Genomic DNA, 26,130 nt, shown 5'->3' on the forward strand with positions numbered 1-26,130 from the left:
CATCACTGTAATGGTCACTTGTTGGCATGACTGAAATGATCACTTGTTATCATCACTGAAATGGTCACTTGTTGTTATGACTGAAATGGTCACTTGTTATCATCACTGTAATGGTCACTTGTTGTCATCACTGAAATGGTCACTTGTTGTCATTACTGAGATGGTCACTTGTTGTCATGACAAAATGGTCACTTGTTGTTATGACTGAAATGGTCAATTGTTATCGTAACTGAAATGGTCACTTGTTAGCGTGACTGAAATGGTCACTTGTTATCATTACTTAAATGGCCACTTGTTCTGTAAAATGTTCATTTCTTCTTCTTGTAACGTTTTGGGGATTTTGAGGGAAGGGTGGGTTGGTGGGGGGTTGGAGGGTGTTGTTCATTAGTTCTTTGTTTGTTAATTTAAAAAAAAAAATTTCTACAACTTTTGAACCTTCTCTCTTACTTACCTAAGTTTTACAACGTACAGTTCTTCATGCAGATTTGTTTGTTTATTCTGTTTCCCCACGGAATATCATTAAATAACTTCACTATGTAAAAGCTATTTAATAAATAATTCCAATATATGCATAAATAAGGTGATAATACCTATTTATATTCCCTGTCCCAAATTTCTGAGTACAATTTGCATCAATTTTACTCTTTAAATAACACAGAACAATTCTCCACGCTTCCTCAGAGGCTAAAAATGGCATTTGTAGTGCCCATTTCCCTCTCTAAGGCCCTGAAAAAGCACTCTTGAGCACTCTTTTTGGCCTTGTATTGGCCCAGCGAAGTGCATGTTAAGTGCTGAAACTTGGGATGGGCCTTGTGTGGGCGATCATTTGGGTGATCATCTCAACGATCAAAGTGGAAACTTGTGGGCCTATTTTTACGGCAATATTTTGGGTCTAGTTTCCACTTTTTGCTCAAAATGGGCGGTAGAGTTCCATTTTGGGCCATAGATGGGCCTTAGATGGGTGATGTGAAGTGGAAAGTGACTTTTCACTTCACATCGCCCATTTATGGCCTATATATGGTCCAAAATGGATCTCTATCGCCCATTTTGAGCAAAATGTGGAAACTATGCCCAAAATACCGCCGGAAAAATAGGTCCCCAAGTTTCCACTTTGATCGCTGAGATGATCGCCCAAATGATCGCCCACACAAGACCCATCCCAAGTTTCAGCACTTAGCATGCACTTCGCTGGGCCGATGCAAGGACCAAAAGTGTGCTGAGAAATAAAGGCCCATTTTTTGGGGCCTTAGCCACCTAGTGGAAAGTCTAGCCCTATGTCCCTTTGTTTCATCTTTCTGGGCAAGATTCAAACGTGCATCCAAAAAATCAGTGTTCTTCGCCACTCCCTGATCCATTTCTGAACTAAATTAACTTAAGAATATGTGAAAATATTGAGCTAGAAAAGGTCATTTGATCAAGCACATTCTATCTGCATGTCATATACAATTTGCCCTACTATGGATTTCACTCAGTCAATTTAAATTTCTACGGGAAGGTTCTGGAAAATGGTCTTCCTGAAGGCAATGGAGTGGGTCATCGATCTAACCTTGAAACTGTTTTTCAACCCTAACCAGTAGTTTTCCAAGGATATCATTTCCAAGGTGTAAATAACAATTGCACCATCATTATGCATTGAGTGATTAACTGTGTCTGTATGTTTTTTATACCCAATGATCACATTTTTAACTGGAGCATATTTTTAAAAGTATGAATTACTATAACCTTAACTTGCTGTATGTTATTCTTGGTGTCTTTCACATGATAAATATGAGGTACTGTGTTCTTTGTTATGTACAAAACAAATTCTTTAATTATGCATTTTTTCTTCTTCTCAGAAAGGGCCAAACAAGACCCCAGTGGCTGCAATATGTCTTGTGGGACTTGTGACGATGGCTTTTATCTTCATTGGGCAAGTGAATGTTCTTGCCCCGATAGTCAGCATAAACTTTATGTTGACTTACAGTGTTGTAGATTACTCTTACTTCTCCGTTTGTATGAGCTATGATATTCAGCAGAATGAAAAAATCAAGAATAAAGAAAATGCTAGAACTTATAAATCTTCACAGCCACTGAATTTAGATGGCCCACTTAAATATGATGCCCCAATAAAAGGCAATACAAATGGCTCTTTGCTTGAGTTCACCAAGGACATGAACCAGATCTTTCAAACAACACCTCATGACAGTGAAGAAGAGGTGAAAAAAAATGAGAAAAAAGAAAAAAATGTGAATCAGTCTGTCCGATTGAAAATGGTGAAAAAACCGGCAAAGCAGACACTGCAGGATAGTTTTATGTTAGATCTTGACATCTCAAATGCAACATTTAAGGAGGACAACAGCCAGGTCTCGGAGACTGAGCTTTCAGGTGACCTGTCAGAACAGGATGTGGGAGACCATCAGCATCTTGAAAATCCTTTTGTACCTCAATCTGTGGCAGCCCATCACACTGTTGGCAACACAATAACTGAATCTGCAGGGCAGTATTTTACAGACACGGATGATTCGTCAGAAACAAGAGGATATGGTAATTGTTATTGGAATAGTTGATCTTCCAGCTCTTCCTGTATTCTCAAGGGTGGTATCTGAATAAGCTCTGCCTTCTCTTGGTTCAGAAGGACTGAAGCTACTCTAATGGCTGCATCAATGAATAATTGATTTTAGTAATTTAGCTGCTTCCCAAAGTAAGGTTGTGGACAGAGATTATTTCACAAGGCTCCAGTAAATTTCTGTTTGTCGGAGTCAGATGCACTACAAGTTGGAAAAAAACTTTACATTTATATAGCCCCGTATCATATACCCAGGGCCTCTCAAAGCACCTCACAGTCAATTTATTTTTGAATCACCTGCAACGGCTTCTCTTCCAGCCCCCACATTGTTACCTCTGGTGTCTCCCAAGGATCTATCCTTGGCCCCTCCTATTTCTCATCTATATGTTGCCCCATGGCGACATCATCCGTAAACACAGCATCAGCTTCCACATGTACGCTGATGACACCCAGCTCTACCTCACTACCACTTCTCTCGACCCCTCTTCGGTCTCTAAATTGTTAAGACTGCGTGTCTGACATCTAGTTCTGGATGAGCAGAAATTTTCTCCAATTGAATATTGGGAAGACCAAAGCCATTGTTTTCAGTCCCCGCCACAAACTCCGTTCCCTAGCTCCGTTCCCTCCCCAACATCTGTCTGAGGCTGAATTAGACTGTTCACAACCTTGGTGTCATATTTGACCCTGAAATGAGCTTTCGCCTACATATCTGCAGCATAACTCAGACCATCTATTTCAATCTCCAAAACATCACCCATCTTCGCCTTTGCCTCAGCTCATCTGCTGCTGAAGCTCTTATCCATGCCTTTGTTACCTCTAGACTTGACTATTCCAGTGCATTCCTGGCTGGCCTCCCACATTTTACCCTACGTAAACTAGAAGTGATCCAAAACTCGGCAGCCCGTGTCCTAACGCGCACCAAGTTCCACTCACCCATCACCCCCGTGCTCGTTGACCTACATTGGCTTCCTGTTAAGCAATGCTTCGATTTCTAAATTCTCATCCTTGTTTTCAAATCTCTCTATGGCCTCACCCCTCCCTATCTCTGTACTCTCCTCCAGTGCCACAAACCCCGAGATGTCTGCACTCCTCTAATTCTGCCCTCTTGAGCATCGCTCAACCATTGGTGGCCGTGCCTTCTGTTGCCTAGGCCCTGAGCTCTTGAATTTCCTGCCTAAACCTCTCCGCCTCTCTACCTCACTTTCCTCCTTCAAGACACTCCTTAAAACCTACCTCTTTGACCAAGCTTTTCATGACCTGACCTACTTTCTCCTTATGTGGCTCAGTGTCAAATCTTTTGTCTCGTAAAATTCCTGTGAAGCACCTTGGGACATTTCACTACATTAAAGGCACTATAAGTTGTTGTTGTTGAATGCAGTCACTCTTGTTATGTAGGCAAACATGGCAGCTCAAGTAGAAAGCAAGGTCCCATGAGCATCAACTGTGTTAAATGATCAGCTAATCTGTTTTGATAAGCTGGAGGAGGGATGTTGGCTTGAACACCAGGAAAATTCCCTGCTCTTCTTTACAAAGTGTCATGGGATCTTTTACATCCACCATAATAGCCACATGGGGCCTCAGTTGCTTAGTGTCAAAATTGAGCCATATGGTTCAGAAAATCCTAGGTTTGTGGGATTTCTGTTTTTTTCTGTATTAACTGATTTCAGCCAATGTGGTGGTGGGAGTGCCACAATTGGCTTCACTGGCACTGGGATAGGGAGAGAGAAAGTGGGCCCCCGTTCCTACTCCTGATCACTATACAGTGACTTCAGTGATGTGTGGATGTCAGGTCAGGATAGCATGAGCTGTTATGCCTGCAAGGTTAAATTGCTTTCTCACACTACTGTCTAGCCTCGCACATGAAAAATAACCAGTTGGGTGATATAGAAAGGATAGCTTGCACTCTCAGAAGCTTACCCAGTACAAGAGACTTTAGGCTAGACTTTCCATTTCACATCGCCCATATAGCGCCCAAAATGGCCTTTCATCACCCATTTTGACAAAAAAGTGGAAATTCAGGCTGGTTTCCCCCTGACTTTCGGCTCACATCGCCGAGCTGAGGTGATCACCTGCACATCGCCCAGCCCAACTTTCGGCACATCGTCGGCATATCGCCGGGCTGATAGCTCGCCGAGAACATTGCTGGAGAATAGTTGCTTTTTCCTGGCCTTCCTCATAGAACTTGGCACTACGGACGCCATTTTGAATGATGGAGGAAGGGAGAAGACTGCTAAAACAAGGGGCTTTTAACATCCTTTCACTGATAGATCCACTCACATTTATACTTATATTTATATTTAAATGCACAAGAGTTGTATTAATGTTTTAGCTTAACTTTACTTAAGTTATTAAAAGACAATGCACAACAATTGTAAGATTCAACAAAACTATTGTTAACAATTTCAATTTTAAACACCACCCCACCACCTACCCAGCCCCACACCCCAACAGCAACAGTAACAAGAAAAACAAGAAGAAAAACATGAACAATAATAAAACCCCCCTCCCTACCTGCGGCCACATTCCACGTTTCCCTCCAGATCCTGGACCCCCCCCCCCCCCCGTGACCTAGCACCACCCGCCTGTTTTGGTCCCCCGGTACCGAAACGACGTGAGTGTGCAGCGGGCAATGGGGGCAAGACTTCCTGCTGTGGTGGGGGTGATGGTGGCACGATCGGCTGTTGGGGGTGTGTTGGAGGGGAAGACAAAGCACGGGCAGGGGCAAGTGCTTCCTCCTGACTCGCTTGTGTGCTGGGGGTTGTGCTTCGATCGATCGCGGCACCTTGAGGTGCAGTGTCGAGCTCAGCCAGCTTCCTCCATCGGGTCAGCATGCGCACTATAACACGCCTTGGCGTAGCCGGTTGCACGCCGCTTGGTCCCGGTGCCTCTTCAGTCGCAATAGCAACTTCCACAGTGGCCGCAGGTTCATCCCCCTCTGTGGCTTCCTCCATTTCTTCCTCCTCCTCCTCCTCCTCCTCTGGCTCGGTCGTATCCTCCTCCTCCTGTGCAGCCTCCACTTGCGCCTCTGGTTGACCTATAAAGCACAATTGAGCCTATTGAGCTTATCAGAACAGAAGGGTACACATTACCGACAAGACTTCATATATTAATGTATCAGTTTCATCATCATCATCATCATAGGCAGTCCCTCGGAATCGAGGAGGACTTGCTTCCACTCCCAAAGTGAGTTCTTTGATGGCTGAACAATCCGATACGAGAGCCACAGACCCTGTTACAGGTGGGACCGACATTCGTCGGGGGAAGGGGTCGGTAGGGCTGGTTTGCCGCATGCTCCTTCCGCTGCCTGCGCCTGGCCTCTTCATCCTCAACGCCCTCCCAGATGGGCTTTCTCCACCTCGGGCGGTCTGCGGCCAGGGTCTCCCAGGTGTCAGTGGTGATGTCGCACTTTACCAGAGAGGCTTTGAGGGTCAGTTTATATATGCCCCAGAAAATCTGCCGCAGCTGCAGCAGGTTTATGGAGAGCGCACAGAGAAGGGGATGTTGGCCAGATGACCTTCCCCTGTTCTTATTGCTTATGTTCTTATATTGTCAACCTGAGAGTAGTACAAAGGCTGCATTCATGACATGACATGACATAACATGACATCATCCGTACATTGCATTTTAATTAACTGATGTTACATTACTTTAAAACTGTTTCACACATTACTCACGTGACGCATGGGAGGGTCCCGCAACACCACGTATGGTGGCCAAGTGACTGGTGGTCCCCACCAGCGCTGCTGCACGCTCCTCCAGCTCACTTAAAGTCTGCACATAAGCAGGCCCCCTCCAGTGCACCTCCGCTGCGCCCTGTTGTTAGATATCTTCTTCTGCAAACGTGAAAAGAGCATGGCATAAGCTAATTGACTAGGTAGTTTCATGGAAAGACAACAGCTTCAAACGTTACATGCAAATGGGATTCACAATAGATGCACGGTTATAACAAAGATCAGCATGTTTTGGATCTACATACGTATATATGCATATGTATGGATGTAAAAATGTACTAAATTTAATTCAATCCTGGAGAATTACTATTACAATTTCAATTACAATCGTCATCAATACAATATAAAATCTGTACTTACTCCAGCTGATGCCACATTGCTGTTCCAGCGCTTCCGGCACTGGTCGGGCCCCCTCGCCTCCTGGGATGCCGAGGAAATGATGTCCGCAATCTCGGACCACAGCTTCCTGTACGCCCAGGGTGGAGGTTTGCCCTAACACCCCGGATAAGTTCTGCCCACCTGAAGTGGACCTCCTCGATGAGGACCTCGTTGGCCTCATCCAAAAACGGCTTTGCCCTTTTATGACCTCCATCCACGCTCTTGGATGATGGTGATGATGACATTTCTACAATTTATCCAAATCTCCAATTCCCCAAAGGCAAAAAACACTTTATCCAAATCTCCAATGGCAAAAAATGCCACAAAACTCCACAAATCTCTTCCCTCCAACTCCAATAACTCTCTCCTTTATCTCTCCTCTCTCTCCCATCACAATCGACCTTACTGCGCATGTGTGGCTGACCCCTGACCTCCAAAAATGCACAAAATGCTGTCAACTGGAAAAAAAATGGCATGCGCAGAAGCCCGTTGCTAGGGAAGCTTTTGTCTTCCACATCGCTGGCTGTCCTTTGGGCGAGTGTCACATCGCTGACCTTTTGCATCGCCCATTTGACATCGCTGGCTTATCGCCGAGTGGAAAATCGCCATCCAAAAAATGGCTGATGAGCCAGCAATGGGTAAGGCTGGGACATCGAACATTGCCCATTTTTGGGGCAATAGACAGCAAAGTGGAAAGTCTAGCCCTTTGTTTTCAAGAGAGAAAATTGGAGGAGGGTGGGAAATAACATTTTAAATTCAGATTTTGCTCCACTTTCTTAAATTCCTACCCCACCCATCTTCTCCAGTTTATCCACGTAACTGAAGTCGCTATTCGCTGGAATCATTCTCGTAAATCTTTTCTGCACCCTCTCTAAGGCTTCACATCCTTCCTAAAGTGCGGTGCCCAGAATTGGACACAGTACTCCAGTTAAGGCCAAACCAGTGTTTTATACAGGTTCATCATAATATCCACACTTTTGTGCTCTCGACCTCTATTAAACCTAGGATCCCGTAATGTTTTTGAACCTGTCCTGCCACCTTCAACGATTTATGCACATACAGAGTCATAGAAAATTACAGCATGGAAGAGAGGCCATTTCGTGTCCATGCCGGCCGACAAACAGCTATTAGGCCTAATCCCATTTTCTAGCTCTTGGTCCGTACTCCTGTAGGTTACAGCACTTCACGTGCACATCCAAGTACTTTTTAAATATTGTGAGAGTTTCTACCTCTATCACCCTTTCTGGCAGTGAGTTCCAGACCCACATCACCCTCTGAATGAAGATATTTCCCCTCAAATCCTCTCTAAACTTCCTATCAATTACTTTAAATCTATGTTCCCTGGTTGTTGACTCCTCTGTTAAGGGAAATAGGTCCTTCCTATCCACTCTATTTAGGCCCCTCATAATTTTATACACCTCAATTAGGTCTCCCCTCAGCCTCCTCTGTTGCAAAGAAAACAAATCCAGCCTATCCAATATTTCCTCATAACTAAAATTCTCCAGTCCAGGCAACATCCTCATAAATCTGTTCTGTACCCTCTCTAGTTCAATCACATATTTCCTGTAATGTGGTGACCAGAACTGCATGCAGTACTCTAGCTGTGGCTTAACAGTTCAAGCATAACCTCCCTGCTCTTGTATTCTTTGCCTCGGCTAATAAAGGCAAGTATTCTGTATGCCTGCTTAACCACCTTATCTACTTGGTCTGCTACCTTTTAGGGATCTGTGGACCTGCACTCCAAGGTTCCTTTGTTCCTCTACACTTTTCAGTGTGGTACCATTTAATGTGTATTCCCTTGCCTTGTTAGCCCTCCCAAAATGCATTACCTCACACTTCTCCGGATTGAGTTCCATTTGCCACTGTTCTGCCCACCTGGCCAGTTCATTGATATCGTCCTGCAGTCTACAGCTTGCTTCTTCATTATCTACTACACAATACACCCACTAGTCTCTTTGTTCATGCACCCCCTTTAGGATTATACCCTTTAGTTTATATTTCCTTTCCTCATTCTTTCTACCCAAATGCATCACTGCACTTTCTGGCGTTAAATTTAATCGGCCCCGTGTCCACCCATTCCACCAGCCTTTTTAAAAAAGGAGGGAGAGAGAAAACAGGGAATTATAGGCCGGTAAGCCTGACATCGGTAGTGGGTAAGATGATGGAACAATTATTAAGGATGTCATAGCAGCGCATTTGGAAAGAGGTGACATGATAGGTCCAAGTCAACATGGATTTGTGAAAGGGAAATCATGCTTGACAAATCTTCTAGAATTTTTTGAGGATGTTTCCAGTAGAGTGGACAAGGGAGAACCAGTTGATGTGGTATATTTGGACTTTCAGAAGGCTTTCGACAAGGTCCCACACAGAAGATTAATGTGCAAAGTTAAAGCACATGGGATTGGGGGTAATGTGCTGACATGGATTGAGAACTGGTTGTCAGACAGGAAGCAAAGAGTAGGAGTGAATGGGTACTTTTCAGAATGGCACGCGGTGACTAATGGGGTACTGCAAGGTTCTGTGCTGGGGCCCCAGCTGTTTACACTGTACATTAATGATTTAGACGAGGGGATTAAATGTAGTATCTCCAAATTTGCGGATGACACTAAGTTAGGTGGCAGTGTGAGCTGCGAGGAGGATGCTATGAGGCTGCAGAGCGACTTGGATAGGTTAGGTGAGTGGACAAATGCATGGCAGATGAAGTATAATGTGGATAAATGTGAGGTTATCCACTTTGGTGGTAAAAACAGAGAGACAGACTATTATCTGAATGGTGACAGATTAGGAAAAGGGGAGGTGCAACGAGACCTGGGTGTCATGGTACATCAGTCATTGAAGGTTGGCATGCAGGTACAGCAGGCGGTTAAGAAAGCAAATGGCATGTTGGCCTTCATAGCGAGGGGATTTGAGTACATGGGCAGGGAGGTATTGCTACAATTGTACAGGGCATTGGTGAGGCCACACCTGGAGTATTGTGTACAGTTTTGGTCTCCTAACCTGAGGAAGGACATTCTTGCTATTGAGGGAGTACAGCGAAGGTTCACCAGACTGATTCCCGGGATGGCGGGACTGACCTATCAAGAAAGACTGGATCAACTGGGCTTGTATTCACTGGAGTTCAGAAGAATGAGAGGGGACCTCATAGAAACGTTTAAAATTCTGACGGGGTTAGACAGGTTAGATGCAGGAAAAATGTTCCCAATGTTGGGGAAGTCCAGAACCAGGAGTCACAGTCTAAGGATAAGGGGTAAGCCATTTAGGACCGAGATGAGGAGGAACTTCTTCACCCAGAGAGTGGTGAACCTGTGGAATTCTTTACCGTAGAAAGTTGTTGAGGCCAATTCACTAAATATATTCAAAAAAGAGTTAGATGTAGTCCTTACTACTAAGGGGATCAAGGGGTATGGTGAGAAAGCAGGAATGGGGTACTGAAGTTGCATGTTCAGCCATGAACTCATTGAATGGCGGTGCAGGCTAGAAGGGCCGAATGGCCTACTCCTGCACCTATTTTCTATGTTTCTATGTTTCTATGTCCTCTTGAAGTCCATCACTATCCTCCTCACTGTTCACTATACTTCATAGTTTTGAATCAACTGCAAATTTTGAAATTGTGCCTGTACACCCACATCCAAGTCATTAATATATATCAAGAAAAGCAGTGGTCCTAGAACTGACCCCTTGGGAACACCACTGTATACCTTCCTCTAGTCCAAAAAACAACCGTTCACCACTACACAAAAGCAAAATACTGCCCATGCTGGAAATCTGAAATAAAAACAGAAAAGTCTGGAAATACTCAGCAGATCAGGCAGCATCTGTGGAGTGAGAAACAGTTAACCTTTCAGGTCGATGACCCTTTGTCAGAACTGGAAAAAGTTGGAGATGTAACAGGTTTTTAAGCAAGTGTAAGGGTAGGGAAACGGGGGAGGGGAGGAAAGAACAAAAGGGAAGGTTTGTGATCGAGTGGAAGGCAGCAGAGATTAAGAGACAAAAGGGATGATGGTGCTAAGCAAAAGGAAATGGTAATGGGACAAGTTAAAACAAAAGATGAGTCTAGATAGAGTGTAAATGAAAATGACAGTCATCAACAGCTGCCATGGGAAAGAGAGAAAAAAACAGAAAAGTATAACGGAAGAAATAAATAAACAGGGATTACGGTCTGAAATTGTTGAACTCAATGTTGAGTCCAGAAGGCTGTAAAGTGCCTAAATGAAAGGTGCGGTGCTGTTCCTCGAGCTTAGGTTGAGCTTACTGTTCACCATGACTCTCTGTTTTCTGTCACTTAGCCAATTTCATATCCATGCTGCCACTGTCCCTTTTGTTTCAACTTTGCTGGCAAGCCTATGATGTGGCTCTTTGTCGAATGCCTTTTGGAAATCCATGTACACCATGTCAACCACATTGCCCTCATCAATCCTCTCTGTTACCTCATCAAAAAGCTCGATCAAGTTAGTTAAACACGATTTGCCTGAACAAATCCGTGCTGGCTTTCTTTAATTAATCCAACTAAGCAGGCTCGAGGGGCTAGATGGCCTACTCCTGTTTCTAATTCTTATGTTCTTATGATCACACTTGTCCAAATGACTGGTAATTTTGTCCCTGATTATTGTTTCTAAAAGCTTCCCTACTACCGAGGTTAAACTAATTGGCCTATAGTTGCTGGGTTTATTTTTACACCCTTTTTTGAACAAGGGTGTAACATTTGTAATTCTCCAGTCCTTTGGCACCACCCCCATTTCTAAGGAGGATTGGAAGATTATGGCCAGTACCTCTGCAATTTCTTCCTTCACTTCATTCAGTGTCCTAGGATTCATCCCATGCAGTCCTGGTGATGCATCTATTTTAAGTACAGCCAGCCTTTCTAGTACCTCGACTTTATCAATTTTTATCCCATTCAATAACTCCTCTACCACCTCCTTCACTATGTATGTGGCAGCATCTTCTTCCTTGGTGAAGACAGATGCAAAGTACTCATTTAGTACCTCAGCCATACCCTCTGACTCCATGCATAGGTCTCCTTTTTGGTCCCTAGGTGGATCCCTTTGTTTGGCACCTCCCTCTGACTAACTAATTGATGTTAGAAGTCCATTTGGAGAATCATGGGTACAGCTCTGCGTCCCACCACCACTGGGCTACCCACTAAGTGTTCTTTTTTTAATTAGATTTTGAATTTATGTTAAAGTACTCATGGTGAATGGTTGTTAGTTTGGTTCAGTTAATACCATTACCAAGGGAGATTAATGACTCCTCTCCATCTAGAGATCCATACTAAATCCTTTTATAGACTTCCAGTGGTTACTAATAAATACAATATATAATCACTTTAGTAACAGGTCCCATTCTCTTTCCCATTCTTAGACTGAGCAACTCCATGCACTGAATATGCAACAGGTGACTGATTAATCAAATTAAATATCTGTACTATTATCCTCTATATTGACAATGCAATGGAATCCAGTCCTACTCATTGATTCAGACAGTATCCCAAGTGATAAAGAAAGAAAACAGAAAGACTTTCATTTATACTGCGCCTTTCATGACCACCAGATGTCCCAAAGCGCTTTACAGCCAATAACATTTCTATGTTTCTATATTCAAGAGGGAGTTAAATATGGCCCTTACGGCTAAGGACATCAAGGGGTATGGAGAGAAAGCAGGAAAGGGGTACTGAGGGAATGATCAGCCATGATCTTATTGAATGGCGGTGCAGGCTTGAAGGGCCGAATGGCCTACTCCTGCACCTATTTTCTATGTTTCTATGTTTCTAACATACTTTTTTGAAGTGTAGTCAGTGTTGTAATGTAATGACCACTGTAACATCTGCACAGTACCTTTCTCTTCACCTCCCCTCACCTTAGTTGCACTGTCGCTAAATCCTTATCCAAACCGTCGTCACCTCCAGACTTTATTATTCCAATGCTTCATCCACTTCCATAAACTCTAATATGTGTGAAATGCAGATGTCTTATCCAATCCCTTACGAAGACCCATCTGTCTATCATTCCTGTCCTTATGGACTACATTGGCTGGCTATCCCCCTGTATAATAAATTTAAAATCCTGTCTTAGTCTTTATCTACCTCTGCAACCTCCCTCATACTTACTTTCCTTGCCTTTCCATTTGTTTTCAGATTCTGGATTCCTGTGCATCTTACCCTCTCTTTTCAGCCATCTGGGTCCTGGAACTTGTGCCTTAAAACCCTTTTCCTCTCTAGTTCTTCTAAAAACCTTCTTTAAAAAACCCTCTTTTCACTCAAGTCTTCAATCACACCTGCTAAACTTTCTCCCCCAGCTCTATTTCTGACGATTTATGTATTAAAGGTGCTATCATAAATGTAAATTATGGTTGATGATGATTAGCAGAACAGAACCTAGCGATCCTTAAAGTTTTGTAACAGGGTTCACATTTCATTTCATGATGTACCCCTCACCAAATCTACTCCAGTTTGGAAAGTATCTGAAAATTTCAAGCTCCCATAACGTGTCATTGTCACTTAGGATCAGCCCTGGGTGCTAGGCCATTTGTGATTTGGGCACTGAATCACAGAAGTGGGGAAGATTGGTAGCATAGCATCAGGAGGTAATAGATGCCATTCAGAATGCATTTTGCCACAAACACTCGGGTCACTCAAAGTCTATAACACACTCCTCACTGCTCAGCGACTTGTTCAGTGTTTTTCAACTTGACGCTGATTAGGTGTAGAGAATCTGTGGAAAATGATCTGACACTAAGAGTACACCGACGGACCGCACAAAGCAAGGGGGAAACTGCTGCTTTATAGTTCCAATGGTCATTAATGACAGGATTATTAGATAAAGAGATGCAGAAAATAAAGGACCCTAGTGCAAACAGAAAAGTACAACTGACCTGAACTGCTCAGCACAAATGGTAGAAAAATACTTCACTGCAGTTGTGTTTTGGAAATCATGTTTATATGACAATAAAAATGAAGTTTACTGATATTTATTAACTGTTTGAAAATCTTAACATCTGTTTCCCATTGAAAATGAAAATTATAATTTTGTAACTTTTGTCTATTCCCGTAATTTTTGGAAGGTAGATTTATTTTACAGTTGGTAAATTAAAATACTATGCTTTATTGGACTGAAGGTTATACATGCAGTTGAATTTAATTATTAGTGTTAGAGACTAACTACAGATGCTGTATATCAGTGATTACGACCTTGTAAAATATTATCTTTATATTGTTACTCCCCATCTGTAGGTTCCATTGAAAGGCAAAAGAGTCAGGAAGCAGAAATTTACACAATGCCAAGGTCATTTTATTCCAAACTCTGCAATCGCTGGCTCTCACTCATTGGTGTAAGTAATTGATATAAACTATTCTATTGTGCAGTACAACAGCATTTATGTAACACTTTTAACATCGTTTATTATGAAAACTTCACTTTTATGGAAGGCACATTTGCCTGTTTATAATAAGTGAATTTATGATCTAGCAAAATCTCAAGAACATTTAGGCCTCCTTCTTGTTTGAATGTCGGTGCTATGTTTCTGTTGATTATTTCCCTTTTACACTTTCCAAAGTCAGCTATTTTAATGTCCATCCTTTTCCATGAAATTTGAACAAGCTGTGCTTTAAAAATTTAATTTGTTAGGTAGATTAATGGTTAACTTTAGCTTTTATTTTATTCCTACAAGTTTGTTCACACAGTCAAATCTTTTTATGAACCAACTTTGAAAAATAAATCGAGTTGCCTTTGGGGATTGGGTGGTTCAATCGTTTAGCTAGCACCTTAGGGACCTCAGTTTGAATCCAGCCCAGATTGGGATAGAAGTTTCCTGCGTTTGATGACTCTATAGATAGTTACTATTATGCCGTTTGACAGTCTTGCCTCAGGGTGTGAGTCATGGACATAATATTACTAATAATTCTGCAGTAATTGTTACTCATCTACAGATCACAAAGATGATTAATATAGCAAATAGAAATACCATGACAGTTTGGTGAAGGATGTTGTTCTAGTGTTCCAGTAAAACTGCATGATGATGTGATGATGGTGCATTGTTGGATTAAAACAAGGGGAGGTTTACTTTATGTAGGAATTTTAACAAGTCTGCACTGCTGGCGAGGCGTCTCTCCCACTGTGGATACATATTAGAAATGCGAGTGTGCGCTGCCCACAATTTCCAACCATACATTTTAATGGAGTGTTTCCAAATATCGAATGGCTAGGCTTTTGCTGCAACTTTTCCAATGCCATTATGTCCTCCCTGTAATATGGTGACCAGAACGGCACACAGTACTCCAGATAGGGATGAACCAATGCTGTGGATAGACTTAATATTGCATCCTGTGATTTGTGTTTTATTCCATATGCTATATAACCCAAGATCCAATTTGCGTCATTTACTTTGCCATATTCTAGGTCAACTTCCCAATCTATCTGGATCCCTCTTAGCCCCATATTGGAGTTATTAGCAAATTTTAACAGTTTTATTTCTATCCCCTCCTCCAAACCATTGATTTGCACTGAGACTAGCAAAGGACCCAGCATTGATCCTTGGGGCAACTCATTAGACATTTCCTTTCCCCATGACACATCTCCATGTTTGTCCATCCTCTGTCTCCTTTGCAGCCAGTTACCAAACCATTTCAATAACAGCCATATATTCTGTGCTTTCTATCTTGTGGATCAACCTCCCATGTGGTCCTGTATCAAAAGTTTTGCAGAGGTCTAGATAAACAACATCCACCAAGTTTTCTTATTCGTAAACTCTTGATGGGGATGAACCAATTCCTCAAACAATTCTACCAGGTTTGCCAAGCATAATCTTCTCCCATAAAATGATTCTCACTTGTACTAATGGCTTCCTACTTCCCAAGGTGTTTCATGATGCATTTCTTCAGGATAACCTCTAGCATTTTACCCATGAAAAATTTGTCGTAATGGTAATGATTTTCTAAAGATCCCTGTTAGAACATGACCTATTTCACCAGCCATTTTCTTCAGTACCCCTTTGTGCAGGTTATCCAGGCCCAGGGCTGTAGTATTTTTCAGTGCCTTCAATGTTTCCATCACTTCCTTATCAATAATTACTTATTATCCTTAAAATGTCCTTATCATTTTCTGGAAAAAATAATCCTCACTTCCCGGAGAGAATCACCCGACTTCTTGCACCAATACAAAATTGTTCAGGATATGTGCCAAATCTCAGTTACCCAATACCGCAACCCTGTCAGTAGCTTTCAAAGTGCCCTATTTTCTTGCTACTCTATTACTGCAGATTCACAAATAGATCCTTTTATGAGTTCACTGAGCGGTGCCGTTAGAATTAGAATTTCTGACCAGACAAAGTGTCTTGTGGTGGTGGAATGTTCCATTACTGAGGACCAAGAATGGATATCAAGGGATGTGACACAACCTGCTCTACCGAAACATAGGTCGGAATTTTCCCCTAAAAAAACCGGGTGGGTTTGGAGTGTGGGGGCAGTTAAAGTGTTAAAAATGGGATTCCCAACCTAATCCCTCCTCCAACCCACCCACTTCCAATTTTGTTCGGACGGGATGGGGAGCGGGTGGAATGTCAATTTAAATATTATAATGAGGCTGGAAGCTTCTTTTTCCCTGTCCATTTTGTGTTTAACTACCTGTGGACGGGTTTCACACAATTCGTGAAACCTGGCGGTTAAATAGAGGTGGCAAATGCTGCTTCCAGGAGATAAGTGGCTTTATACCTACCTCGTGGATCCAGAGCCTCGACCATACCCACCCACCATGATCGGAGACCCCCCTCCCCTCCCCAAGAGGCCTACAATCACCTCCGAAGCCTCCACTGCCCATCGATGATGATGAGGCTGGCCACGCTCCAGTGGCCAGCCCCGATCCTCTCTCTCCCTCCTGTGATCCCAGCTGATCCTCTCTTCCCCCCGCCCAACCCCCACGATCCCAGCTGATCCTCTCTCCCCCTGCAATGGGCTGGAATCCAAGGTCTCGCATTCAAATCAGGCCCTACCATTAAAGTCAGCAGGGCCTGCGGGAGATCCAGCCTCCTGGATTTCTCGCCCGCCTCAGAGGCCCCTTTGCCCCCAGCCCATCTCCCTTGAGGAAATACCAGCCGTGGTTTTTGTTACCCAGTCATAAAAAAAATTGGTGGAAGCTGTGCAGAAATCTGCATGTGGGACTGATTCTCCCTGGTCATGGAGCATTTTACAGCACATCAGTGGGAAAATTCTAGAAAAATTATGTTGTACAAAAACCATCAGGAATTTTAATTTTTATTTTGTATGTAAGCTGAACAAATTCTGTTGATAGAATCCTTTTAAAGAAATAATATAAAATTACTTGCATATCTAATTTCAATGCTGGGTGTTGTTTGCATATTGAGATCTTGTCATGTACATTGTCTTTTTAAAATATTTAGAAGTTGCAACACCAAATCTAAACTAAATGGATAAATATAAAAAGGCACATACCAAACAATGGCAGGAGGACTGTTTTGGGGGGATTTAGCCTTTTAGTATTTGTGAGCTCTATGTATATATGTATGTATATATGTTCACAGAAATGAGCATTGAATGTAAAAATTATCAGTCTCATTTTTATTTGAATACAGTTTTTGCCTATCTTTAATTCTTTTATAACTATTCCCAACAAAAACACATTGCTTAATTGGCTCAACTATTTCTATGAAAGTTTAGTTGGAATAATAATTATAATCACATGTTTAGTACCCACAAATAATTTAAATGGCCACAGAAATACTAGTGATGCCTCTGGAAATCCTTCTATGAAAAATTGTACAAGATGTACCAAGATTGCTCTTTGAGTAAAGAATTAGCAAATTCAGGTTAAAACATGACATTTTCTTAACCATTTAATTTGATTATCTTTTTCATAGACAATAGTATCTATTGTGATCATGTTTGTGATTCATTGGATTTATGCCTTAATTAATATTGCTGTGGCATTTTTCATCTACTTTTACATTGGACAAATGAGTCCTGGACTCCCTCCTGGTGAGTATATTTAATAAATTATATGCATGGTTTTGTAAAATATTACAGTTTTGATTATTTTCTTACAATTCTTTGTTTCTCCTGGAATTATAACATAAGTGAGGTTATGTTCTGACTGTAATTGGGTCTTTTACATGGCCAGAAATATGCTACAGTAAGTAAAACATTTTATGATCAGAAGCAATCATGCAGATAGTCTTGCGTCTGTGGGGTCATTTTCTGACTTGGCACTGTTGGTGGAGAGCCTCACCTGCTGGGAACACATATCAGAAATTCAGGCATGTGCTCATTTTAAATGGCTGGAAAATCATGCGCGGACTTGAATTTCCAATATGTGTCCCTTGGCATACAATGTTCCACGCTGTGAGCACAAAGTCTAAAATTACCCTTCTATATGGATAGTATCGTAAAACTTACAATGAAAAGTTAATGCATTTGACATAAAGTATCACTATTTATTATCCGAGATTAAATGGCTAATCTTATATCACCTTCATTTTATTTACATTTGTTCCTCCAAATCAATTCAAGGTGACTTCAAATGAAGGTTTTATTTGTTTTATAGGATTTAGGGGAGGATGTTTTACCAAACTGTGCTTGCAAATAACAATTGTCATTATTTCAGTTGTAAAAACTGGTTTAATTTCCAGAAACGAAAGGAGTAAAATCTACCACGAGTGCATAATTACTTGCTAAAGCTATTATACTGTTAGCTGTAACAGTTAGTTTATTGTGGAAAATTCCAGTTCAATTTGTTCCATGAAATAACTGCAATATAATCCCTTCAAATGCTCTTATTTTAAAGCGCATTAGAATCTGAGTCATATGACTGGTTACATGATGCACCTTCAGTACCTGATCTCTGCCCCAGCACCAGTGTTGAGTAGAGCAGATCTCCAATAACACTTAAGTTATTGGGATAAATTTTATGAGGTCCCATGCTGCCACTGGTACCTTCCACTCTGTGATGAAGGTTGTAAAATCGGGTGCTGGACCTTGCATGCCCTATACTTTCCACAGCCAATTTTATGAAGTACAATTTGGGCTATTCCAAAGAGGTTGTTTTACCAGCCAACGTGGATCTATTTTACATAGTAAATGAACAATTTATGATCCCATGCCAAACTTCAGGCAGTGACTAGTGGGGTACCGCAAGTTTCAGTGCTGGGATCTTAGCTATTTATAATATATATTAATGATTTAGATGAAGGAATTGAATGTAATATCTCCAAGTTTGCAGATGACACTAAGCTGGGTGGCAGTGTGAGCTGTGAGGAGGATGCTAAGAGGCTGCAGGGTGACTTGGACAGGTTAGGTGAGTGGACAAATGCATGGCAGATGCAGTATAATGTGGATAAGTGTGAGGTTATCCACTTTGGTGGCAAAAACAGGAAGGAGGATTATTATCTGAATTGTGACAGATTAGTAAAAGGGGAGGTGCAACGAGAGCTGGGTGTCATGGTACATCAGTCATTGAATGTAGGCATGCAGGTACAGCAGGCAGTAAAGAAAGCAAATGGCATGTTGGCCTTCATAGCGAGAGGATTTGAGTATAAGAACAGGGAGGTCTTGCTGCAGTTGTACAAGGCCATGGTGAGGCCACACCTTGAGTATTGTGTGCAGTTTTGGTCTCCTGATCTGAGGAAGGATATGCTTGCTATTAAGGGAGTGCAGCAAAGGTTCACCAGACTGATTCCCGGGATGGCAGGACTGACACATGAAGAAAGAGTGGATCGACTAGGCTTATATTCACTGGAATTTAGAAGAATGAGAGGGGATCTCATAGAAGCATATAAAATTCTGACGGGATTGGACAGTTTAGATGCAGGAAGAACGTTCCCGATGTTGGGGAAGTCCAGAACCAGGGGTCACAGTCTAAGGATAAGGGGTAAGCCATATAGGACCAAGATGAGGAGAAACTTTTTCACCCAGAGAATTGTGAACCTGTGGAATTCTCTACCACAGAAAGTTGTTGAGTCCAGTTCATTGGATATATTCAAAAGTGATTTAGATGTGGCCCTTACGGCTAAAGGGATCAGGGTGTATGGAGAAAAGGCAGGAGTGGGGTACTGAAATTGCATGCTCAGCCATGATCATATTGAATGGTGGTGCAGGCTCAAAGGGCCGAATGGCCTGCACCTATTTTCTATGTTTCTATGTTTCACGAGTTTGAGCAAGGCTCTATCCACAGCACTAGAGTTGCCCATAAAAACTAGTTGCATTGGGGTTATAGCAAGTGAGGTCTGCTTAGTAGACCTTCTTAAAGCTGCTATGTTCTAGTTTGGCTGCATTAAATAGCTGGTTATTAACTACACGCACTTGCAAAGTTGTATATTTTTTGCACAATTTTTCTGTGCTGTGTAATACTGACCTGTGTTACTCTATTTCTGACACTACTGCACGTACTTAAAGTGCACCCCAACTGTGGTGGAAGTAGGGGATGTGTGCTGCAAGCATGCTCTGATGGTCATGGTTGTGATCCCCTGGATGCAGGGCCCCCAGATATCCCTGCAACAGCTGGAGCCACATCTGGGAATACTGCATTTGCCCTCAACTTCCCTCTCTCAGCCACTTGCTCACTCCTTGGTGGGGCCGAGCTGCAGTGGAAGATGTGCAGAGGGGAAGCCACCTCATTGAACCTTTCTATGACCATGTCACTGGTGCTAGACAATGCAGGTGGAGGCCCTTTGGTCATATGAGAACAATCCATAGGGTTGTTCCAATGTGGTTGATGCCCACTGTTTCTAGATGATCTAATCTTTCCAATATGGCAGACAGACTTCTGGAAGTGGGTGTCCAAGGTCTCAGCGGCAGTGACTCTGAAAGAAAGTTGTTCTGACTTGCTCAGTCACTGCTTTGGGATACCCTGTGGATGGCTATGAAGATGCCACTTGCTCCAGGAGACTCTGCAGATGAGAAAATCCTTCCGCATCGACATCTGATGTTCTCAGCAGTATTGTCTTGGACAATTGCTGCATGCTACTCATGTGGGACATCAAGGTTGAACGTAACACCTCGTACTCTTGCATAAACTCCTGCTTGAAGGTGTACAAAAGAGAGTGGATGGCTGAAAACCTTTTCCACATCTGCCTCCCGATCACTGGCCCTTGGAGGCTGTGTTATCCTGCTCTGCCACTTCCTTCCATACGGTGGGAGCAGCTGCTTTTGGTGGAGGATGATGATCCTCTGCCCCAATGAAAGTCACTCAATTTTGCTGTAGCGCCTGAAGTTGGTCCCTCAGTGCTTCTTCGCTGAATAAGACAGTTTTGCCTATATTGCTAGATCCCACCTTGACTCTGAAACTTCAATGTAGCTGAAACATGCCTCTCCTTTAAGGGCTGCCCCCCTTTGCCAGCTTTCTAGGTCTAAAGAGCTTCGGTAAATATAGGGATTTTCAAAATCCTTGTATTGCGAAATTTGATATGGCATGTTTCCCCATATTACGAAGTGTACACCCTCAAATTTCACCTGATCACAAAATTGTTTGTTGTAAGGATAAGTGTAGGCTTTCTATACAGTGGCTTTATCATGTATAACAGTGCAGATCTGCAAGTTTTGTTAACTCGCTTCTGGAACAAACTATAATTCAGGCAGAGGACTTCCATCTATTACAATTACCACAAAGGAAGGGTTCTATTTATGGGGTTGAGAGGCAACAGGAAAGTCATGTCCCTCCTACATCTAAAAGATTTTGACCAATATATTTCTACAGTTCACAGGTGACAGATCCTATGAATGATTGCAATTTACTCTGAATAAACACATATTGAAGTCTAAGATACAAACCCATTTACTTCCTTTATATCAAATTCATAATGTAAATATATTTAGATTAAAAAAAAAAGGATCCATTCAATTGTCCATTTTATTCAGTGCTCTGAATACTACGTGCAATAAATTAACCCAAGTTTCAGTTTAGGTCATGGCATGTTTTATGGTCCAATTGCTTTTATGTAAAATACCTGTTATTTTTAAATGCTTCTGTTTAGATTGATTATTGAGTAAATTATTTAATGGATTATGATATAAACATTTGGAAATTTTGTCTGTTTATCAGGAGTTCATAGAAATTCTAATCCTAGCAAAGAAATATTGTAACAAATTATTCTGCCATTGTAAGAATTGAACTCTATTTGCGACTATTTTTGAACTAGTGAAAATATTTTTAAATTTATGTTTAAGGTGGAAAGGTTTGGGCTCATCAAGGTGAGGGTTGCCATTGCTGGAGAATTGAAAACATTTCCACTGACTACACACGGTGCAACTCTCAAAATCAAGTACAGCCATGGTGGAAGAAATGTGGCTAATTGCAAAGTGAAGCTCCTTCTACTTTGCATTAACAATGTGCTTTAACCCCGACCACATAAGTGAAACCCTAACTGCATCAGATTGAATGTTTTGATTTCCCCACAGCAGCATTTCTGTATTGAGTTGTGGGAAGCTTTGTGTGGTGAACCTGATCATAAGAATGTAGGTTGAGACTGCTTCAATCTCATTTCCTGTAAGACTCCTTACAGCCAGTAGAAAGGAGACTTTCATCCCTTTGGTCCAGGTAGAACTCGGTTATTGTAGGTGAAAGGGAACTAGCACAAGATATTACAGGTGAAAGGCTTCTGACACTACTACTTTGAACAGGCTGCAAAGAAAATGCTGGGACGAAAGATGAACTCTATCCTGAACTTTTCCTCTTCCTTGTGAGGAGGTACCTGGCTTCTGTTCATTGCCTATCCATACTGACATAGCTGAAATTGGGAATTCAACCGTTGGGATTCAAACTTTCATTAGTGGCCAATGAAAGTTTTATTGCAATTTACAATATACATCAATAATTTAGATGAGGAATTCAGTGTAATATCTCCAAATTTGCAGATGACACTAAGCTGGATGGCGGTGTCAGCTGTGAGGAGGATGCTAAGAGGCTGCAGGGTGACTTGGACAGGTTAGGTGAGTGGGCAAATGTATGGCAGATGCAGTATAATATGGATAAATGTGAGGTTATCCACTTTGGGGGCAAAAACATGAAGACAGAATATTATCTGAATGGCGGCAGACTAGGAAAAGGGGAGGTGCAACGAGACCTGGGTGTCATGGTACATCAGTCATTGAAAGTTGGCATGCAGGTACAGCAGGCGGTGAAGAAGGCAAATAGCATGTTGGCCTTCATAGCTAGGGGATTTGAGTACAGGAGCAGGGAGGTCTTACTGCAGTTGTACAAGGCCTTGGTGAGGCCTCACCTGGAATATTGTGTTCAGTTTTGGTCTCCTAATCTGAGGAAGGACGTTCTTGCTGTTGAGGAAGTGCAGCGAAGGTTCACCAGACTGATTCCCTGGATGGCAGGACTGACATATGAGGAGAGACTGGATCAACTGGGCCTTTATTCACTGGAGTTTAGAAGAATGAGAGGGGATCTCATAGAAACATATAAAATTCTGTCGGGACTGGACAGGTTAGATGCAGGAAGAATGTTGCCGATGTTGGGGAAGTCCAGAACCAGAGGTCACAGCCTAAGGATAAGGGGTAAGCCATTTAGGATCGAGATGAGGAGGAACTTCTTCATTCAGAGAGTTGTTAACCTGTGGAATTCTCTATCGCAGAGAGTTGTTGATGCCAGTTCGTTAGATATATTCAAGAGGGAGTTAGATATGGCCCTTATGGCTACAGGGATCAAGGGGTATGGAGAGAAAGCAGGAAAGGGGTACTGAGGTGAATGATCAGCCATGATCTTATTGAATGGGGGTGCAGGCTCGAAGGGCCGAACGGCCTACACCTGCACCTATTTTCTATGTTTCTATGTTTCCCATACTAACGAGTTTCTAATCTCAGCTGCGTCACTATAGAAAGGCAATGAGCAGAGACTAGATACTTCCTCATAAAGAAGAGGGGTAAATTATGCATGGAGTTAACGAATGAGGTTAGAGTATAGAGGTGCATGCAGCCTTAGGATGATTTTAGGACAATATGGGCAAGAGTGTCACTTACAAGTCCAGAAGTGGTTGTATATAGTATATCCTTTAGAATTCTGCGAGGGAAATTGGCCCCTTTGCACCTCCCGTTAGCATCTCCGGGGGGGGCGATAATGGAGTGCAGATTGGTTTCCGACCAGGCACGGCAAATTGAGTGATGCCTGCTAAATTCTCTGCTGCTTTTGCGCTGGAGCTAAAACTTGGTCCTTAGCGCCCCAGTGATTGTAACGTCATCCTGTGCGCAACGCCCCAGGATCAGAAATTCCCACTTGCCCCCTGCCTGACCACCTGCTGTTAGCAACGGCAGGTAGAGGAGGCGGTATGCAATCAGATGGCTGCTGGAGGAACGGTATTTAAAGGTATCTACAACCAGTGTATTTTTAGTTGGCAAAGAATGCTGCCTTGCCAGTTTGATATGAGCAGGTCGGAGCTATAAATAGAGCTGGAGCGCTGGGCCCTGGAACATCATGGCGGAGGAGCGGCGAATGAGGGTACGTGGCCCAGAAGAGCCGAGGGCCCAGGGGCAGCACGGGCCAGCCCATGCTGCGATATGTGTGCGCACTAGGTCCATGTAGCAGAGCAGGTCTCCGGTCGTCCTGGTTAATCCTTGCCACTGGATAAAGGCCTAGCTCTGTCAAGCCCGTGTGGTGGCTGATGTGCAAAAATTCACGCACAGGCATCATCCACCCCCTCAATTGGAGTTCAGGACTGGAACATCGAGTCCTTCATTGAAACATCTGTGAACTCTCGTGGAAGCAAGTCATCCTCTTTTGAGGGACCACCTATGATGATGATGGGCAAACAGACACATTGAGCGATTTCAGCATTTTTCTCTTTATGGAATCTTCTGTCTCAGAATAATTATTCACTTTCAAAAAGTGCAACATTTCCATACTTTAATGGTAGCTGTACTGGAACTGGACCTGGCCCTCCAGCGTCAACATCGGAGGCAGAGAGAAAGATTGCAAAATATGGCCAGAGGGAGGAGAATCAACAGGGCTCTCAACTCGAGGCTTTATCCTCCCAGGGTGTTCTGGCAGCAGTTCTACTACATCAATTGCACTGAGGAACAGTGTCTTAGAAGGCTCCACTTCACCTTAAGACATGGTCACAGAGCACTGCCATCTCCTGCAACCAGACCTCGAACCTGAGACCAGGGTGACCATGGCTCTCTCATTGCTGGTCAAGGTCACTGTTGCCCTCAATTTCTAAGCCAGTGGATCCTTCTAGTGTGTAAAAGGAGACATATCTAACATCTCGCAGTTCACCATCCATTGCTGCATCTGCGAGGTCACAGATGCTCACTACAGAAAGAGAAGGGACTACACTTTCTTCCCCATGACCAGAGAGAAGCAGAAGGAGCGTTCATGTGGCTTTGCCAGGATAGCAAGCTTCCCCATGGTGCAGGGTGTCATGTATTCAACTGTCATTGTAACCCATGTATAAGCTGACCGAAGTTGTACACCTTGAGAACACTGACCACAGGGGGCGAAATTGTGGGAGACACTCCTAAAGTGGACTTTCCGGTATAAAAGGGGAAGCTCCACCCACCGTCTGTCTCTTGAGGTCTTGGTAATAAAGGTAACTGGTCACAGAGTGACCTTCTCTCAAGTATGAGCCTCGTGTGCATTTATACTGTAAAGTAAGGAACTATTAATTGACTGCACCCACGTCGCTTTGCGGGGACCACATAACAATCCTGAGGTAATCCGTAACCACAGAGACTGCCACTCACTTAATGTTCAGTTAGTGTGTGACCATACGCAGTGAATCCTCACTGTCAGTGCTCGCTATCCTTGCAGCAGCCACGATGCCTTCATGCTGCGCGAGACCGGTATGCCAGCTCTCTTCCAGCCACGACATCAAGCTCATGGCTGGCTGCTCGGAGCCAAGGTCTATCCACTCTCCACCTGGCTCATGACTCCCCTCCGTAACTCCAGCATTTGTGCCCATCACTCATAGAATGACAGCTCTGCTGACACCAGGAACATCATTGAGCAGACCATCGGAGTGCTCAAGGAATGGTTCCGCTGCCTTGACCCTTCGGAAGGAGCCCTCCAGTAATGAGCGGGTGTCCCTTTTCATCGTCGTCTGCTGCATGCTGCACACTTGGCCATCATGAAGGTGCAGCCACTGCCACCCGGCATAGCCGCACCACCTCAGGAGGAGGAAAAGGGAGAGGAGGAGGAGGAGGAGGAGGACCAGGAACAGCAGCGACGGAGGAGGCAGCCACTCAATCGGCCTTGTGGAAAGGCATTCTGTGAGCGCCTCATTAGACTTCGGTTCCAATTAATTTGAGGCCATTTCCCGGTTGCTCAGCACACCCCCATCATTACATCAATTTCTCATTTCTTACCACACCCTAAAGCTGAAATGAGACACCGCACCAAATCTGCACCCAATAATAAATTTATCCAAATTCAGTAACCACATATAAACAAGTTGTATCTCTGCAGTCCGGGACTCTTTAGTCCGGAAACGTCCCTGGTCCGGCATCAGTCCCGGCGTGGGTAGCGTCCATTGGAAAAAAAA

The 26,130-nt window shown here is 43.1% G+C and overlaps 1 protein-coding gene across 8 annotated transcripts in view; it reads left to right on the forward strand.

The window, feature by feature from the left end:
• Positions 1-26,130, forward strand: part of slc12a8 (solute carrier family 12 member 8) — a 250,883-nt gene that overhangs the window by 200,288 nt on the left and 24,465 nt on the right. For 5 of the 8 annotated variants that reach the window (XM_070875493.1, XM_070875494.1, XM_070875492.1 and 2 more), the window contains exons 11-13: positions 1,836-2,523; positions 13,880-13,977; positions 17,518-17,635. In XM_070875493.1, the coding sequence (XP_070731594.1) occupies positions 1,836-2,523; positions 13,880-13,977; positions 17,518-17,635 (904 nt within the window). Of the gene's footprint in view, positions 1-1,835; positions 2,524-13,879; positions 13,978-17,517; positions 17,636-21,817; positions 22,877-26,130 lie in introns of those variants that run through there. The other 3 variants (XR_011592652.1, XM_070875496.1, XM_070875495.1) reach the window with 2 other exon arrangements.

Source organism: Pristiophorus japonicus, chromosome 3 (assembly GCF_044704955.1).
Source record: "Pristiophorus japonicus isolate sPriJap1 chromosome 3, sPriJap1.hap1, whole genome shotgun sequence".
NCBI classification, from domain to species: Eukaryota; Metazoa; Chordata; class Chondrichthyes; family Pristiophoridae; genus Pristiophorus; species Pristiophorus japonicus.